Source organism: Prenolepis imparis, unplaced genomic scaffold (genome assembly GCF_030444845.1).
Source record: "Prenolepis imparis isolate NDT839.2.m4 unplaced genomic scaffold, iyPreImpa1.0 SCAF_2, whole genome shotgun sequence".
In the NCBI taxonomy this organism is placed as follows: Eukaryota; Metazoa; Arthropoda; class Insecta; order Hymenoptera; family Formicidae; genus Prenolepis; species Prenolepis imparis.
In genome coordinates, this window is record NW_028141160.1 from 8130587 (window position 1) to 8150673 (window position 20087).

Sequence of the window (20087 nt, forward strand, 5' to 3'; positions counted from 1 at the left end):
AAATAAATAATTAAAATATATTTGAAATTCCGAATATTAATTCTGATTTCAAGTAACTTCGTCTACGCCTGCGCGAGATCCATCCATATGTCTTTCCAGTTCACTTCCTGAATCCTGAGTGATCTTATTATCGGTCTCGTTCAGTTTTGTTCTTTATCATTTCTTTAATCTTGCGAGATAAGAAATTGCACTTTTCTAATGGCCGTAGGCACATTCGAAAACGCTAAAGAGGAAAAGGTATGATTTTTATCCTATTATTGATTATATTTTATAAATAAGATGGGATTTGAATCGGTCTGTCACGCATTTATTAAACATCTTTCCATTATTGCTTATTCATCGTCGTATTTATTACCTTTGGACTTAAACGAGAAATACATTGTTTTCCACAATATTTAGTTTCAGTTTATATCGAACGTAGAAAATGTCAAGTATATTCAGAATTTTAAATAACCTATAAAAAATAGCTCGATTATAAAAATTTAATTTCGTTTATCAGGTATCACATATAATTCTATAAAATATAATATATATATATATTATTTAGAACGCTTGTTTTTTTACGAGCTTTATTTTGATATGTATCAAGGACATTAAGATATTATATACACATATTATACAATTATAGATAATATACATAAATTATAGATAATTACAGATTATCCATGATAATTACAGAAAATTTTAGCTGTATACATATTATCGAGACTTCAGGTCCTTACTATAATCCTTATTGAATTATGATATTACAAGCGAGAAATCGAGAATTTTCTGTCAAACTCAATTAAATTTCAATTTAAGGCTGTAATAAGTAAGGATTTTTAAATAATTTAAGTATAAATTTATTTAAGATGGACGAGAATATATCGGAAGGAGGAACACAAGCTGATTTTATTCGCGAGGAATTAAATTTTAACATTGATCCTGAAGATCCTGTCACAAAAGCTTCTTTAAATGATCATCCCGTGGATGAATGGATAGACATATTTGGTAATGGTCAGTTGAAGAAGAGAGTTATAAAAAAAGGTGAAGATGGAACACGACCAAACAGAGGCGATATATGTACATTAAACATCACTGGCAAATTTGAGGATAAAGTAGTGGAAGAATATGAAAATCTTGTAATACAGTTGGGAGACATGGAAGTGATACAGGTATCATATATATCATATATATTATTGTCAATATTTGGTTAATATTTATCAATATTTGATTTGTAATATAATACTGACATTCTGAATTACAGGGCTTAGACTTAGCAATTGCATTGATGGATGTAGGTGAAGTTGCTGAAATTGTAATTGATCCTAGATTTGCTTATGGCAAGCTTGGAAAAAGACCTGTACCACCTGATGCTACCATTACATACACAGTTGAATTAAAAACATCGGAGTTAGAGCATGAAATAGAAACGTTAAGCATTAGTCAAAGAAGAGAAATAAGGTATAATAATTTTATAAATTATATAATAAAGATTATTTATATACTTTCTTAGACTCTAAACACTTTAAAGACAATACTTAGTCTATTCAATTATTTTGGCATAATGGTTGAACCTATTTTTTTAAAGCAATAAGAAGCGTGAACGTGGAAATTGGTGGTTTGTTCGAATGGAGCTGTCTTCTGCAGTTCAATGTTATCGGAGAGCACTGGAATACTTGTCGTCAACAAAAAATACAAATAATGAGGAAGCAGAATCAGTTAGTGACACTGAATTGCAGGTTTTACTAGAAGATCGCATAAAAGTTCATAACAATTTGGCAGCTGCATTAATTAAAACCGAAGCTTATGATGCAGCTCTGGAAAATGTGGAACATGTTTTAAGGTGTCAACCACAAAATGTAAAGGCACTATTTAGAAAAGGTAAAAATCCTCATCTTTCTTTATTTCTATATTTAATCTTTTTTTAAAATAATTTGTACATATTCTTGATTTATATTTTATATGTGGAAACTTCAAATATGTATTGCAGGAACAATATTGAGGCTTAAAGGAGAATATGCTAAAGCTTATGCAATTTTCACTGAAATGCAAAAATTAAATCCCGAAATGAAAATATGTACCGCAGAATTAACAACTTTAAAAGAAAAAATTGCTAAAGACGCAAAAAAAGAAAAGCATTTGTATCGTAAAATGTTAGGCGTTGAAAATAAAAATTCGTCACAGGATGTGGAAACTAATGACAAAAATAAAAGGAAATTCGCAAAGGGAGTTTTATGGACTCTAATTGGAGCAGCATCTGTTGCTACTATTAGCATATTTATACACAGATTTACGTGAAAAATAAAAAAATACAGACATAAAAAATAAATTTAATTCTTTATGTTTAAAGAAATAAAATAGAACCCATGAGCTTTAGCGTAGTAGCATGTATAACTTTTTAATTTTTCATCTTTTTTTTTTTTTGTAAAAGAAAACGACAAATGGGTATATGATGAAAATTAATAAAGACAAATTATGGTAACGAAAAATGTTGAAATCTTTGTTTATTTAAGAAAATAGGATAAAGTTGTTCGGTTTGTAATTATATTCTTTATTTCTAAATATTTTTAACTATATATACATATATATATATATATATCATTTATTTACAGGTCATTTATTTACATTTTGAACAATTTACATTTACAATATAAATATTTAATAATTAGGCAAGGTAATTTGTAAGGTGCTTGTGATATACATATACATAGTTCAAATAGAAATACATTTATACTTTGTATATATTACAGTTTTATAATACATAATTAAAACTTACAAAATGCATTTTCTTTATATTTCAATTTGCTATTTAAAAACAAAATCAATGATATAGTTGTATACAATTATATGTATTTTAATCTTGACTCGTGCATTGAAGTTGAATTAAACTCTATTTTCAATTTTACACGTTCTCCATGTTTTAACGTGCAAAAACTATACTAATTATTTTTATTCTATATATGTTTTTCAAGTAGGATATATAAAGTAGTGAAATACCAAAAAGAAATCCAGTCTAGCTTGACTGAATAGAGAAACCATATGTATGAAATTCACACCAAGATCTGATAAAAATTTTATGTTGATGTTATTTTTATATGTTGAAAATTAATAAAATATAAATGTTCTCATATAACATAAATAACCGTTTAATGTATTACTATATCACTATAAAATTATATGTCACACATTTTATACACTATATTTTTTGTTCTTAGAAAATGAAAAAAAAGGATAAATTTTACACATTCATACACATTTTAAATTAAATTTATATATATGTATAATGTAATAACAGTTTTAAAGATACGATTAAAAGATTTGCTTATTTTATATATATATAAAGGTACTGCAACTTTTCTTATTTTGTTTCAGAAGATATATATTTTTACACATCTTTAAAAACGGAATGTGTTTTATATCTACTTTTTATCTAATGTTAGATGTTAGATTAAACAAACTTGTGACATAAAAAATATATTTTATAAAATTTGATAACATTCTTGACATTAACAAAAAAAAAAATATTTTTATATTAGTATTCAATAAAATGCTATGTTGTACACCTAAAATTTGAGCAAACACAACTGTATATTTAAAGTATATATATTCATTCTGCAAGTCTTCAAATATTAAGAAACGATGGAAATTCGTTTGTTAAATAACTTTCTATTGTTTCCATCTTACTATTACTGTTTATAAGCGAGAACGAACCTTCAATATTTTCTAATGATACTTCCGAATAATTTGTATTATCCTCTGATATATTTATACAATACGTTTGATCGACATTTAAGAGATTATTGTGAAATTCTATATCTTGATAATCTGGCAAATTCAATATTTCATTGCAATTTGTCCCAAATTGATCAGCTAGCTCATCGGTAGGTAAAAATTCCGGATTGGCGACTTCTACAGTAAGCACTTGTCCCGTATTTATATCTACTAATGAAAGAACCTGCGGAATAGAATCGATAACAGATAAATTCGTATGTTCCAGCGACAGACTTGAGCATTCAGAGTTTCCCTCAGAGTTTGACAATAGCTGTATTTGCAGCTGCGAATCAACATTTATAATTTGTTTATCTATATTTATAATTGAGCTATCTGTCTCCTTGTTCTTCGCAATTGATTCGCATTCTTTTTCAATCTTCACTTTATTACAGTCTAATTTGTTTGGTTTTTCCGGCACTGGCACAAGATGACCATCTTCTGTTTTCATCAGCTTCACCACCTGTGTTTTTATAGAACAACAAAATTGTGTTGGATAAATATAATATACATATATAGACTAACTGAAATTATTACAGCATTATATAATTATTATAATTATTAAAGCATTACCTTTTTCCTCTTTTCCAGTGTAATTCTGTGACAGGTTTCCATGTGACGAGTGAGATGATGAGAACGTTTAAATGCAGTGCTACATTGCGTACAGATAAACGGCCGATGTTGCTCGTGCGATAATTTATGCCTTTTGAGTAAACTGTTCCTCTTAAACGCTTTGCCGCACACTTCGCAAATAAATTGCCGCTCTTTACTGTGAATATAAAGTACGTGATCCTTAAGAATACTGACGCTGGTGAACGTCTTGCCGCAATGCTCGCACACGATGTTTCGCTCTTCTACGTGCAGCTGCTTATGCCTATCCAGATCTGTCCTTCTGGCACATTGAAACGTACATCCATATATATTACACACGAATCGCTTTTCGCCCTTGTGAATACGCCTGACATGTTGATCCAGGGCTCTTTGCGTGATTAATTTTTTCAAGCAGATTGCACATGAAAATATAGCTCGTACAGGTGTGTCTCTGTTAATTTTACTTAGATGTAACGCAGATTCCAAGTGCCTAAAATAGTCGTCCCTTTTGATAAATGTGTGTCTGCAATTGGCACAAAAATATGGATCTGTAACAAAATTATTGTGATAAATATGATGAGAAAATTCATCTTTTAATTTAATATTTAAAAATTTTTAAATCTATTTACCACTATTATTGATCAATTCTGATTTATTTAATTTTGGCACATGAACTGCCTTAAAATGTTCATGCGCTTTCTTTTTTGATGCAAAACTGACATTACAATTTGAACATTTATAATTATTGTGATTCTGAATATGAGACAAATATGTCTGTTCAATACTAAATGTTTGTAAACATTGTTGACATTTGAATTGCTTCTTTTTACAATGATTTTCATCGTGCTCTTTTTTATCTATATCTGCATTTATCATTTCTCCACATTCAGAACAGACTTTACCATTTTGATAACTATGTTTGGCTCTATGACGATTCAAGAGAGCACGTTTAGGAAAACTTTTGGGACACGCATCACATAAATAAGCATGCCTGACCACTCTTTCTCTGTGAACACGAAATAAGTGAACCTCTAGATGCTTCCGTCTAGCAAATTTTTCATCGCAATGAGAGCAATTATTTTTCTGATGACCTTCCAAGTGACGATCTAAGTGCCTTTTATATCTGAATGTCATTAGACACTGTTCACACTTTTGAACTTCATTTCCATTTGATGGCTCCAGAGAAAGATTATCAATTTTTATTCCATGTTTCAATTTTGATGTGATATTTTGACTTATACAACTGCTATCTTCATTTATATTAAGCTGTGCATTTCCATTATTATTTTCTATATAAAGTTTGGTAGAACAATTATAATTCTCTATTACTGGCTTCCTTCCTAAACATTGAGTTGTTAGATCTTTGTTAAATATATAAGATTCATCCTTGTTAATAGTTATTATATTATCTGTTTCCTTGTTTGAATTACATGAAAAGGTGTCGCAATCCAGATTCACTGTGTCAAAATTTGGAATTGAAATAATGTCTGATGATTTTTCTTGCTTTATCTCCTTATTCTTCATACAATTTTTAGATTCTTCAGCATTTTGCAGGAGTAAATTTTCTATTTTCATGAAATAAAAATCAATGTTATTCAAATTAACATCATCCAAGTTATCCTGTAAACCAATGTCTACGGTACTGATAGGTTCTACTGATAAACTGATTCCAGTTTCTTTATTTTCAACATTACTGATGCATTTTTCCAAATAGTCATAGTTTCCTATTTCGCAATTCTCCATGCATATATTTGGTATGGCATCTAAAGTTGAATAATCCTAAAAAAAGATTAATAATATATAACATATAACAATTATAATATAGTCTTCTACGTAAAAATAATTTCTGCATATGCAATCTTACTTGATTGTCAAACAAACGTAGTGTCATTGTTTTGGACTGTAAAGTTTCAACAATCGACAGGTATTCAAATATTTGCACAAGAATATAATTGTGGTATTATTAAACATGACCAAAAAATGTTGTTTTTTTTTATTTGCCAGTTTTTTCAGAAGAATTACGTTCGATAAAATTCATAAAAGCATTTGTGAAGTAATCATATATCGCGTAACCTAAAAATCACGCACGTTGTGCGATGTTATCGAAAATACGATAACTTGACTGTTTTACCCATACAGAAAAATGTTACGTAATAGTAATAAAATTAACGATAGATGGCGCCACTAATGCCTTTACTGTTCCGGAGGAGCTAAGATGAATTTGAAAACGTTTGAATAAAATTGAGTTATATAAATAAAAGAAGATGAAATAGACGTAATTGTATATTTTTATAGTTATTAAAGTTCGCTTAGAACATTAATTTAAGCACGTAGGTCGCGCGGTTTAGAGCAGAGCGTGAAGAAAAGTCAGATCTTTGATCGGAAATAGGAAGGAAGACGCGCGTTTGAATTTGCAGTTGTCTTCAGATCGCGGTTCGGTGAGGACGTACTCTCGTACAGTGTTCGCGGTTTCAACATTTTTTTCTACGTTAATCGTTATAATTTCGAAGAGACAACGAAAATATTACGTGCACAAGGTAGGCTACGTATTCGAGAATCTCTAGAAAAAGTAGAAATGCGCATAACCTAACCTAATACGATTGATACGAAGAATTGCATTTGATGAGATTATGCATTCGATCAGAATCAATCGCGGCGTCGGTTACGGTTGAATTTCTTCTTGTTTCTTTCGGTTTTTATCTTTTAGCTTATTTTGATTCTTACAGACGAATGAAGAAAGTATGAAAGATATATATAATTGTCATTCTTAAGATCGAAACATGTTTTTATCTATATATTTTTATGATTTTGAAGAATAAATATATATAACGTGTATACACAAACATACAAACACACACATACACATACATGCGCACACACACATGCGCACACACACATACACATATATATTCGTTCTATTATATCGCATGTAATGTTTTAATGTATGAATTCGCGCATTTGATAATGATTTTTTGTCGATCTTTTACGCACAATTGTTTTTCTCTAAAATTGTTGTTTTTTCAAATTATGAATATAAAATTATTTTTAACTGTGAATCAATGATCGATTGTAAAAATTTGCCGTAATCCATTTCAATTAAAATGTTTTAAGTATTTTTTAATGTATTTAATATATGCATAATATGTTTTATTTAGCGTCACAAACTATAAAATTTTTAAAATATATTAATAGTATACAGTATTTTAAACTTGCATTTTTAATCATAAATTTATTTCTATCTAATTATGTATAATACCATTTGAGCTTTTCAATATGCATATAAGATCAACAGCAAAAGTATCATAAAAACATTTCTCAAATAAAATTTTTATTATTCCGTATATACATATATTTAAAGTAAATGTTTATATTAATTTTGATGAAAGCTATCCAATTTAAAAAAATTATATCCCGCTCCATTTAAAAAAATAAAGACTTTCTTCGATCCACTTTATATATATGTATGTAATTTTTTTAAATTTAATTTATCTAAATTTATTTTCCTTTTTTTACAGTGTTGCCTGCCTGAGTGGTTGCGTCGATTCGAACGCCATGAAGAAAAACAAAAGTTTTTTGGTAAATACAATAAAATATATTTTTTTTTAAATATTGCAAATTTTGTGAATTGGATTAATATAAATTTATGAATATGTCGATTATATATGAGCACGTATTTGAAAAGAAAACACTTGATTGCCAGAAGGAGTGATAGAGAAATATATATTCGATAAAAATATGAAAGATATAATATAAATTGTCATTCTCAAAATCGAAAAATGTTTATATCTACATATTTACGATTTCAAGTAAATGTTATTAATTTTGATGAAAGCTATCTGATTTAAAAAATTATATCCCGCTCCATTAAAAAAAATAAAGACTTTCTTCGATCCACTTTATATATATGTATGTAATTTTTTTAAATTTAATTTATCTAAATTTATTTTCCTTTTTTTAGTGTTGCCTGCCTGAGCGAGTGCCGATCCGAGCCTGAGCCATGAAGAACAACAGAAGATGGTAAGTACAAAAATATATTTTAAAAAATATTGCAAATTTTGTGCATTGGATTAATACAAATTTATGAATATGTCGATTATATATGAGCTCGTATTTGAGGAAAAAACACTTGATAGTCAGAAGGAATGACAGAGAAATATATTCAGTTTATTTCATATGCACCATCATGTATTTCACATTTAGCTATTAGAACTCTTTTTTTAAGTATTGTAATTTTGAACGATACATTTATATATACGTCATACACATAAAATTTTACGCTGGGATTAATTCTTACGACAGAGGTACTTTCGACTCAAGGCCAAGTGGCCGAATTTCCCTTAAAACCTGCGATAGCTCGTACATATGTATGTATCTATTCGTTACCACATCATGTCCTGTGTTTTGCGAACATGCATCCGAACTTCCTTACAAGGCAAAGAGTCTTACAGGCTATGATATGTAATTTTTGTGTGCAGTTCACAACAGTTCAATCATTTCCTTAGCCCGACTAATTGTAAGAGAAAAGAGATGTTCTCACAGCAGAAACAGAGATTTTCGATAAAATGTATATATAAAGTTATATAATATACCACACACAAACACACACACACACACATACATATCCAGATACACACACATACATACATACACACATATTTATGAAATAATATAAACCATAATATAAAATATTTGCAGGTAAATTGTAATATTGTTTGATATCTAAAGAGAAGATGTATATATAAACACATATATGTATATGTTGCATAAATAGTTGCATAAATAATAGATTCAATATCTATTTAAAATTTTTCATATATTTACACGGAATAATAAAAATTAAATTTGAGAAATATTTTTATAATACTTTTGCTATTGATCTTATATGCATATTGAAAAGCTCAAATGGTATTATACATAATTAGATATAGAAATAAATTTATGATTAAAAATGCAAGTTTAAAATACTGTATACTATTAATATTTTAAAAATTTTATAGTTTATAACGCTAAATAAAATATTATGCATATACTAAATACATTAAAAAATACATATAACATTTTCATTGAAATGGATTACGGCAAATTTTTACAATCGATCATTGATTTACAGTTAAAAATAATTTTATATTCGTAATTTGACTAATTTGAAAAAACAACAATTTTAAAGGAAAACAATTGCGCGTAAAAGATCGACAAAAAATCATTATCAAGTGCGCGAATTCACATTAAAACATTACATGCGATATAATAGAACGAATATATGTGTATGTGCGTGTGCGTATGGATGCATGTATGTGTATGGGTTTGTGTGTTTGTGTGTTTGTGTATACACGTTATTTTTTGTAGATAGATATATATATATATATATATACGCCTCGAGAAAATATACGAATATTGTGTAAATATATAGAGCTTAGGTATACATATGGATCAAAGATAAAAATATAATTTTAATAATTTATATATATGCATACATATAAATATACATATACATATATATCGTAGTTAACATTCATATTTAGAACTCTCTTAAATGCATTAGGCATTTCGCATGATATGTTTTGAGTTTCCTTACACAGGTAGGTTAACGTTTTGGGAAGTACTCGAGAACTCTAATGGAGTATTAATTGATAATATCAATCAGAGATTCGCTTCAAGGAACTCTCTTGACGATCACATAGCACCACCAGTCGCGTAAATAGCGAAGATTTGTTGAGAGTTTTTTTTCTTTTTATAATAAGACAGAGATATGACAGGTACTCTATGCATATTGGGATTAGAGCATTATTGTTTTTGTTATTTGCTATTGTTGTTGTTGTTGTATGCGAACGTGATTTCTCAAAAAACGCTTAACATTATCTCCCACAATTATATCCTTAAAACATCGTGCAATCGATCTTTCCAACGATTATTATTTAACATTGCATTTTTTCCGACGACGTTTTTATAACGATTAATATTTATAATGAATAATTTCCATAGAGTAATATTTCACATAGCCACAGACTATACATATTGTGTATTTAGTATTACGATTTCATTAATGTTAGTACAGTTAATAGAGCGATTTCCACGATATTATTATGCAATAGAGCGATTTCCGCGATTAATACTTAACAGAACAATTTCTTCCTTTTAATAACTTTCATTTTTTCTTAATATTCATTTAAGATTTTTTTTTTAAACGAACAATACGCACACTTATATTGTTTTTATTAAGAGTTAACGTGTTTCTTTCTTTATTTTATCCGTATATATTATATATATTTATATATCTAATACTATATATCTCTGAATATAAGCTAGCGAAGCAAAACTTCTCCCTCTTTGATATGTATCGTTTACAGTATAATAATCCTCCTATATTTTAAAATATCTTGTTTTGCAACTCCACGACACAATTTAACATTACGAATACATATACATACCGACAGAGAGTGTATGTGTAAATTTTTTTTTTGGAGAGGAGAATAGGAATAAAAAAAATGTGTCCGACATAGTCGAGTAAACGTCTAAGAGTACGATTTTTAAGAGTAAACTTGTAACATCGATTGAATTACAAGACATTTTGCGCCTTTTTCAGCTCTTCCCCCTGTAGAAAATACTTTTCCGCCGTTGAGACTGTCTGAACGACACTTCGCGTTTCGTTCGCTAAACACGTTCGTGAAATAAAAAAAAAAAAAAACAAATACTTCGCGATATATTCGTTTGAATAATTAACAGGACGTCCAATAGCGGATTTATAAGTAACAGAGTTTTTTGTAGGATCTGTTAAAGAGCTTCAATTTATTTCATAGGTTTTCAAATCATTCTGTTAATTTTTCTTGAGTTTTTCCCGTTATGTTCTGCAAAACTGCTGGCATCCGCGGATTTGTTGGATCTTTCGATCTCCAACTAAAAATATAAATTACGATTTGCAACGCATTGATGATAGCTCTGTTCTTTTTAGCTGCATTTTTTTCTACCTTGTCAAATATTTGTAATAATGTATTTTACACATAAACTGACACATAAAAGTGTAAAAAATTTTGACAAAACAAGTCCACAAGATGCTTCAAAATTTGGAACTGATTTCGGAATTGTTCATAATATCTTTGAGATATTTATCTTGTCTGGATTATTCATTTTAATATATGCATTAATGTAGAAATGTCTTTCGCACATAAAAAGTTGTTTCTTTTTGTTATAGAGGAACTACTTTAAAGTTATATATAATGTGTATAATTTATATAGAGAAAATTTATTTATGTTAATATGCCTAATTTATTTTTGAAATACGAAATTTTGAAATAAATAAATTTATTCTGAAATAAATAAGTTTAAAAAATAAATTTTAATTTTGCAACACGTGTCATGGCTTTGAACGTGTATGAAAATGCAGTTAAAAAATACAGACTTGTGCGTTGCATCATATAATTTAAACGACATTATCATTCACAATATTGACATTAAAATTTCTCGTATAATTGAGAAAACTTTCTTTTGCGATATAACAACATCGTTGTATCAACCAGTCGTTGAAGATAACGAATTTCTCGAAACATAAACTTCATCGATTGACACACATTCTATAGATTAGAGTGTAATAAGAGTATCGTTGATTAATAAAATAAAATTGTCAATATTGACACTGTCATCAATGCTGACACTGCGACGATAACGAGAACTTTCCACTTCTTCGTTTGTGCACGCCTCGCCACCTCTATTATACTTATCTCTAGAACCACGTATGACTTATATCACGAACAATTAAGTGATCCACTAATCTCTTACTACAATACAATCCGGAAGAAAAGCTCAACCGGTAGACCGGTATAGTTGAACTTTTCTCGAACGTTCGTATATATTTTACCCCTAAATTATTAAGAAACATCGTCGTACGGCGCTTTTATTCATCAGCGCGTTCTTTCTTAACACAACTATGCTAGCGTGTCTCTTATTCTTATAGAGAGACCTACGAGACGGGTTAGTATATGATATGTGTTATAGGTGTTTTCAGTCGCGCTATGTACTCGAAGAAGAAACAACCTCGAAGTAACACCTCTCCGAATAACATTTAGTTTCATTTTTGCCGCATGATTTTCTTATTTCTATCGTCATACTTCCCGATGTATCGTTGACGTGGAGGAGAGTCGGGACTATAGGAAGGAGATCGAGACAATGTCGAGTCGACAAACTTAGACCTTCACAACGACTAAAGGAGGATTTGATTTTTTTTTTTTGGTAGCTTATCTTATTCATACTTCACCTCCATCGCGTGTTGCCCAGGTATGACGAACGGGTTTAGGCGAACGGCATTCGCTTGAACATACGGTTGCCCTGTTGTCCGGTGATCCGTTTTTCGCCGGAGGTGTACTGGATCACGGATTTTATCTGATCCGTCGCCACCGGACCGATGCAGACCAGAGGGTCCTTGAAGTATGAGCAAACCTGCCGAAATATTTTAAGAGAGAATTTTATTAAAAGAGATTATATATTATTGGAAACGGAAGAGAAATGCGTCGAGAAAAATTTTATTTTATTTTTTTATTTTATTTAAATTTTATTTTAATAACCTTTGGTATTGTGAATCAGTATAATAGATATTTATTTTATTTTACATATATATATACAGAGAAAATCGGGGATGACTACGTAAAAATAGAAAGTATATTTTTAAAAGATAACGATTTGAAAAACTCCTCTAGTCTATCAGAAAGACTGAATTTTTTTTTAAATTCTGGATATGTTTTATTATTCAAACAATAGATATATTCTATTACCTTTCTAGGAGTTTGCCGATGTCGCCTTTGTAGTTGACAGCATAGTCCACGACTGATGTCACACTCACTTGACATAGCGCACTCTTCATCTGTAAAAATACGTCATTGTATTGATGAAGTTTATTTATAATTTTGCACACAGAATTATATTTTTTTTATATTTTGCAAAGATAAAATATGCTTGTCAACGCACTGTATAACTTGTTCGAAGTGGTTGGCGGTTGACACGATTTTGTTTCGCGTCCAGACATATCGGCGCACATTAAGCCGGTTTCGCAATCACTATCTTGCCTGCAAAGCTCGCCTTGTTTCGTACCGAAATCGGAGACGCATGTTCCAATAACTAGAACATTGTGATTATCTTTTTATCGATAATACGGGTTATGAGATGAGAAAGTGGCTTTATCATTTTTAATTATTCTAGAAAATCTAATTAATTTTTTTTTACGAATTAGAAATTTTTATTAGGTTTTTTATTTACCTCCATTAACATTCATACAAATAGAACCTGGACAACAGTGATCATTATACACACATTTCCTCTCATAGCAAGGTTCTTCCGTAGGTTCGGCTCCCTCTCCGTACATGCCATTATACGGCTCCTAAGATAAAAGAAAGCGATTGCTTTATTTAAAATACAAATTTTTTATCACTTTCTAAATATATTATTTAGAATCATATTATTTAGAATCATATAAGGCTAAATATTAAAATCGTATTTTCTACAAAATAATTTATTATTTTTTATTATTAATTTAATGCACTTTATATGCATTTTATTATATATTATATATATTTATTATTTATTAAAGATTGAAAGCGAGGTGGTAAAAGAAATTTTATTCCATCTTATATTAACGCTTATTAAATATAAAATGCTCTAGAAATTTAGATAAAAAAGAAAAACTTAGATTCATTATTTATCAAAAATTCCATAAATTAAAATCAATTAACATTAAATACGAATTTGTAGTAAAGAATTTTATATGTAAGATTCAACTTTACATCGTAATCTGCGACGGTAGTCTTTTTTCGTTGATTCCTCTTTACTTAATCAGCGATATTCAACTTATCGTATTTACTCATATTTTCGTAGTTTTAATCAATGTTTATCGCGTGATGTATTTTTTTATCCTCGCGAGAGAAGTCAAATGTGAGTTAAGTGATAAATGCACTCAACTCATTCATGGATTATTTAATAAACTTGTCTGATTACACTTTGCACATTGTTCAAATAATTACACATTGATAGAAAAAGTAATTATACATCTCAATTATAATAGTTTCGTGTTTATTAATGAAAGGGATCTCGTTAGCACGGACTTGCTAATTATTCATTGCGATGAAGGGGATTATTTTATGTAAATAAGCAAAGATATAAATCGAGAGTAATGTGCAGATATTATCGGTCTTTTGAATAAAACCGAGGAAGTTAGTTTTATTTATTTATCTTGTTGTTGAAACGCAGTAAAAAGTTTTCACAGTAGCAGCAATTTCGCGCGTATCGCGTTGGGGGGGGGGGTAATTCTACTCAATCTCCGGATCGCAATCTCGAGGTTAATTCACCAGGCGAAGAAATATATGGGAAATAAACGGTGCCGCCGAGAGAGTTCTTCTCATAAGTTTATATAAGTGCAAGTGCACGCGGATAGAAAATGTAGTATCGATCGTGCGTGACCTGACTGCGGCACGATGTTGCTAATTAAATCAAATAACAGAAAGTACAAATTGCGTCTAAAAAAATTAAAAAGGGAGTCTGGAAAGTTCTCTAGATTTTTATCTCCGACATCTAAAGTACGTCTAAAATTTATCTGTTCTCCAAAAACATGTAGTTTAAATGTCAGATAAAAATCCTAAAATTTTTTAATCTTTTCTTTTAGACCGCTATTAACCCGAGATTTGGACCTTTATTTTTGACGTTTAAACGTTACAGATAAAGGTTCAAAAAATATTCTCTAATTTTTTGAATATTTTTTAAACACAATTTAAACGTTGAAAATAAAAATCTAGAGGACTTTCTAGATTTTATTTCGAATCTTACAGATTTCGATTAAAAAAAGCGGTTTAAAGAGAACGCTTGAAAGATTTTACAGAACATATTTTACGCGCGTGTCGTTGAAACAAAGTACAGAAATCGCGCGGGACAAATTTTTACAAGAATGATACGCTTTTCTAAATACCTGTAATAGCCCAGGACGTATGTAGCCTCTGTGACTGCCGTAGCCGAAGTTAGATAGCATCTCAGGACTAAAGCGGTTGAAGAGGCCACCCCATGCCTCGACACCGATGTAAGCCGTGTTTGCTACAAGCACTAGCGTTATTGCCGCACATACCTTCATATTGTTGAAGATGTACTAATCTCCGGGCACTCTGTAATCATTCGAGGGAGAGAGGATGTTCATCACAATTTTCATTTAAAAATATTATAAAGATTTTTCGCGGTATAACTAGACGTTATTAAAAAGTGAATCTTAGCTCATACCTCTATTATGCAAATACTTTATTATGTCTATAATTATCCCAAAACGATCGAACGAGGAATTAATCTCTCTCTCTTGTTTGCAATTTATTAAATTATATTTTCTAAACACATTTAGTTTATTGCAAGTATTATTTTGAGAGCAAGCATGATTTTATTTTATTTTTTAATTCATATAATTTTACATAAGAAATAACTTTATCATTTATGTAGGTCTTTTGCTTGTTTGAAAATATTTAGTAGTACATTAGTAGTATATTAAAATTAGATTTGCTTACAAGATTCTTCGTAATTCCATTTACGACGCAATTCAAGAATCATTAATTAAGAATAAAAACAAAATATCTGAATTGTAAAACAGATTTAGAAAAAGAATTTGTTATCATTTAAATTGCAACAAAGTTTGCACGATTATCTCTTCTTCGTGTTTCTCATGAACATAGTTTATCCCTGAATATTTTTGCTGTATAAGCAGTGATCCATGAGATGTGACTAGCCGTTAGCATCGCACCCCTTTTTACACATTGCTTTATCATATCAGATGTCGATGATGCAACGCTTTTACTATCTTCTCGAGATTGCTAATACGCGGTTTCATAACGCAAAAGCGATAAGAACATTCTTTATGCAATTCATCGACACTATTACTCACTATTACTTGAATTAATTTCGCAAGATTTACTACTTACTGTTAGTAAGATATCGCGGTTCAGATATTGCACGTAATTCTGCTCTGCAATATTAATTAAGTAATTAGCATTTGAATACGAGAACAATCGATTGCACACTTGTTCAATATACATAAATATTCAAAGTAATAATCTTGATATATTATTTAGTAAATATATAAGTATAAATATATAATAAATATTTAGTAAATATATATGTATACAGTTTTATATGTTATATCATAGAGCAGGAAATCAAATGCTCCAACATTAAATTGCTTGTAAAAGATTGAAAAATATAACAAGTTTCTTTCATATTTTGATCAAGAACTAATTATAATTAATGACAGTGTCTCGTGTATAATATAAGTTGTCAATACTAGCAATATAATTTCGAGTATATGATCGATAATTCTTCTTTTCCCGCGAATTTGTCTCTTTTTCATTTGCAAATGAAATTTCTTCATAGCATTTAATGCATGTCATTAAATTTAGATGGGTTATAGATAGAACAGTAATCAGTGAAATGAATGTGTGAATCAGTGAATATAAATTTTATTTAATTTAATCTGAAATTTCAGATTTTTAAATAGATTAAATTATCTTTTGTGTCAACTAATTGGGCTATATATATTTATATTCAACATTTTCGACTTTAGAAAGAAAATTTGAATTATTGGTATTTGAATTAAAATTTAATTATAGGTATTTGAATTAAAATCCAATTATTTTTCTTCAATGTAATACTTTTATTGTTGGTTCTATAAGGAAAAATTCAAAGCTTTAAGTTATATAAAAAAAATCATGCAATAAATGCAATTTTCCTCAATCTACACTGTACAATGGAATCATCTTTCTTAAACTCACAACATTTTCGAATTCTATTTTAACTTTAACTCTATAAGACAATTAATTCAACCCCATTTTTATTATTATATCTATTATTATGATAATTGAGTGTGCTATTATTGTGATAACTGAGTATGCTTCATTCGAGAAAGATGTCGAGGACGTTTCAACGTCAAGGACAAGTTTCAAGGAGCGTAATGTACAGAGAGCACCATGGGGAAACACTTATTAACGTCTAACAGCATCATGATACTCTAAAACGTCTAAAGCACTCTTTCTATTATTGAATTTAAGTCGAATAATTCACTTACAACACGTTCTCGCGCCCTGGTTCAACTCTGGAACGCCTTTGCACCTCGGCCGGGCTGGATCGGCTACCACTCGATAGATAGGTTTCGCACAGGATCAACAAGTCCTCGATGGAGTTTGCTGGAGGACTGAGTCCGTACCGCGCTCGCTTCGGCAATCTATACTTCTACGTCGTTCCGGTTGCCGTCACACGGGCGCATATACACAGTAACGCATGCGCAACCCTCCGCCGGCCCGTCTTCTTCCTCTCTTTTTTTCGCGCCACCCGATCACGACCTACGTGACATTTTGTTCATTCAGATCTTCGGCTTTCTATCTATCGAGCTGCTCGAGATAGCAGGCCGAAGGAGCTACTCGAAGTGACCAACTCGAACTCGACCCAACCACTCGAAGCTACTCTACTATTGACAAATGATGCATGAAACGCTGACAATGCTATGTTCGAGATAATGTTACAATGAATCGTTGTTTCTTCATTAGAAAGAAAATTTGTATAGGTATTTGAATTAAAATCCAATTATTTTTCTTCAATGCAATACTTTTGTTGTTGGCTCTACAAGGAAAAATTCAAAGCTTTGAGTTATATCGAAAAATCACGTGCAAAAAATGCAATTTTTCTCAATCTACACTGTACAACAGAATCATCTTTCTCAAATTCACAACATCCACGATACTATTTTGCCGGCAAACACATTTAGGAAGCGCAATGTTCTGTCACATCCGCGAAGAAATGAATATTCCGATCTGCGAAAGGTCAAAGATATAATGGAGATAAGCTCGTCCCTCGCAAACCTTACTTTGAGGAGACTTTTCGTGTCAGTTTTTTTTTACGCTCGTCATGGTGTATAAGAGAGAGAAAGAGAAAGATTAAATTGTCATGGTATTATCTTAGGATGCGTTTCTCTCGACGATCGCGAGAGTGTTGTACTTTCGCGTCTCAGGACCTCATGTTCTCACCGTTCATCGGGTTTACCTTCGCTCGCTTCAGGTCGCTCCTTTCGCCACCGGCGTAGTTTCGTTCTCTCTTGGCCGTATTGATCCAAGGTATCCTGATGTGACCGCCGGGCGGCTCGCTTCTGCTCCATATACTCGCTCGCGAACCCCCGCGTACTTTCTCACATACACTGAATAGTGACGAAGCAAAAACGACCGCGATATATGCTGCTTGCCGTCGTTCAGCCTTTTCCAGTCTGAACCTGGTTTATTGAGAGGAAGATTTGAATTTTTCATGTTACGAGGCTGTAGATGGTTTAAGATTTTTTTCGAATGAACCGATTTAAAAGTGATTTAAATCTGAAAAATAATTTTCAAGTTTATTTAAGCCTGTGATAAAAAAACTAATATAATTCTCTCTCATATTAAAATAATTATTTTATTGTATATTTAGTTTTTTTTATAGACTTGCAACAATATACTCTTAATTTATCTCTAAACAGAGAATTAATTAAAAATTCTAATTATAATAATTTAAAATTATGTAATATTTTTCTGCATGCAATATATATCTTTTAAGTTACATGCCTTTAATAATGTAAAATAATTATTTAAAGAAAAATGTAAATTAATATTAAAACTATATTTTGATTGCTTGTTTTTTCTTCCATTTATAGATTGATTGGACCAATTTGACTTGATCGTCTTTTACCGCGATTTATTATCTTGCCTAGCGAAATTTTTAAACCTTCAGCTTTAACATTGTTTTGCAACTCTCTCTCTTTTTCTGTTTCTGATGTAATTAACCTTGAAATCTAATTACGGCATTATTCTTTTCTTTTCCAGAAAAGGCATTCAGCGCCGGACATTTTCGCGGAGGAGGAAATCCAGACAGCAGACGCGCGCGCGTAGATTCTCGCAGCGGCACGTCTAAGCAAATTACATTTACCGTCCATCTACGATGCAACCACCTGTGCGACGAAATGCCAGGAGTACACAGGTGAGTACGCCAAGTATATATATATACATGCATCTTCGGGTCGCGCCATACACACATGTATGCACGCGCCATTAAATTGCCACGCTTGTTTCCGCTCCAACGTTTCGCGGCATATTGCTTCGGAAACGTTACTTTGACCTTGCGTGTCGCACGCGCAACTAATAGGTCCCAAACTTCCGCGAAACTTCGTCCATTATGACGGAGTAAGCATAGTACGACGCAATAGTGCGCGTGTGAACGGATCAGGATGATTTATAGGTTTGGGGTGATCCCCCTATTACTTTATGAAATTTGTTTTCCCCCGGAGTCAGTTATGTCACGCCACCATTCAATGGTTTGTCTGACCTAAGCTTGTCTTTTTCTACTGGACGAAAATACAGCACAGTCGTTTACACGCGTCGACACATTTACAAAGAGTTAAATTTTCGTCTAAAAGAGTAATGAAAAATTGATTTGATTATTTCAAACAATTATATAGTTTTTTCATCTGAACTTTTGTTTTCATATATTAAATAATTTTTTGATAAGAGATTTTTAATAATTTCTAGAAAAAATTGTTATTTTTAAATTTATATGCGAAAAACAAATTTATTTCTTCTTGATTCAGTTTTATCAATTTGTAATCTCATTTAAGTTCGGTATTTAAATTATATATATTATATAATCTTTTTAATGCAACGATGCACAATGAACAAATGCATTTTATTTTCTACAAGCGTGTATGCGTCATTTCGTAGTTTTTTAAC

The 20087-nt window shown here is 30.5% G+C and overlaps 4 protein-coding genes across 5 annotated transcripts in view; 2 read left to right on the forward strand and 2 right to left on the reverse strand.

Moving 5' to 3' along the window:
* The first annotated feature begins 79 nt into the window (after positions 1-79).
* On the forward strand, positions 80-2417 carry LOC145933234 (peptidyl-prolyl cis-trans isomerase FKBP8). Its single transcript, XM_083032807.1, has 5 exons — positions 80-237; positions 852-1154; positions 1247-1443; positions 1571-1863; positions 1973-2417. Exons 1-5 carry the CDS (start codon positions 199-201, stop codon positions 2278-2280), a joined length of 1140 nt encoding a protein of 379 aa, XP_082888933.1. The 5' UTR covers positions 80-198; the 3' UTR covers positions 2281-2417.
* Positions 2418-2635: 218 nt separating this feature from the next.
* LOC145933232 (uncharacterized) lies at positions 2636-6769 on the reverse strand. Its single transcript, XM_083032804.1, has 4 exons — positions 6206-6769; positions 4971-6120; positions 4324-4889; positions 2636-4213 (listed from the first exon to the last, which is right to left on the reverse strand). Exons 1-4 carry the CDS (start codon positions 6230-6232, stop codon positions 3605-3607), a joined length of 2352 nt encoding a protein of 783 aa, XP_082888930.1. The 5' UTR covers positions 6233-6769; the 3' UTR covers positions 2636-3604.
* Positions 6763-20087, forward strand: part of Npf (neuropeptide F) — an 89087-nt gene continuing 75762 nt past the window's right edge. For both annotated transcript variants that reach the window (XR_014424829.1, XM_083032810.1), the window contains exons 1-4: positions 6763-6878; positions 7857-7917; positions 8300-8358; positions 19188-19341. The gene's annotated coding sequence lies outside the window, so the exon portion shown is untranslated. The remainder of the gene's footprint in view (positions 6879-7856; positions 7918-8299; positions 8359-19187; positions 19342-20087) is intronic.
* Positions 8485-17669, reverse strand: Spab (space blanket). The gene is made up of 7 exons (XM_083032809.1): positions 17411-17669; positions 15284-15473; positions 13585-13705; positions 13297-13446; positions 13104-13192; positions 12590-12771; positions 8485-11235 (listed from the first exon to the last, which is right to left on the reverse strand). The coding sequence occupies exons 2-6, from the start codon at positions 15440-15442 to the stop codon at positions 12625-12627; spliced, it is 666 nt and encodes a 221-aa protein (XP_082888935.1). The 5' UTR covers positions 15443-15473; positions 17411-17669; the 3' UTR covers positions 8485-11235; positions 12590-12624.

Coding starts and splice junctions, on each gene's coding strand:
- LOC145933232 (XM_083032804.1), bottom strand. CDS start 6,232: ATGACACTACGTTTGTTTGACAATCAA. Junction 6,121..6,205: donor TACGTTTGTTTGACAATCAA/GTAAGATTGCAT, acceptor ATCTTTTTTTAG/GATTATTCAACTTTAGATGC. Junction 4,214..4,323: donor CACTGGAAAAGAGGAAAAAG/GTAATGCTTTAA, acceptor ATAAAAACACAG/GTGGTGAAGCTGATGAAAAC.
- Spab (XM_083032809.1), bottom strand. CDS start 15,442: ATGAAGGTATGTGCGGCAATAACGCTAGTGCTTGTAGCAAACACGGCT. Junction 13,447..13,584: donor TTGTATGAATGTTAATGGAG/GTAAATAAAAAA, acceptor ACAATGTTCTAG/TTATTGGAACATGCGTCTCC. Junction 13,193..13,296: donor CACTTCGAACAAGTTATACA/GTGCGTTGACAA, acceptor GTATTTTTACAG/ATGAAGAGTGCGCTATGTCA.
- LOC145933234 (XM_083032807.1), top strand. CDS start 199: ATGGCCGTAGGCACATTCGAAAACGCTAAAGAGGAAAAG. Junction 1,444..1,570: donor AGTCAAAGAAGAGAAATAAG/GTATAATAATTT, acceptor ATTTTTTTAAAG/CAATAAGAAGCGTGAACGTG. Junction 1,864..1,972: donor AAAGGCACTATTTAGAAAAG/GTAAAAATCCTC, acceptor TATGTATTGCAG/GAACAATATTGAGGCTTAAA.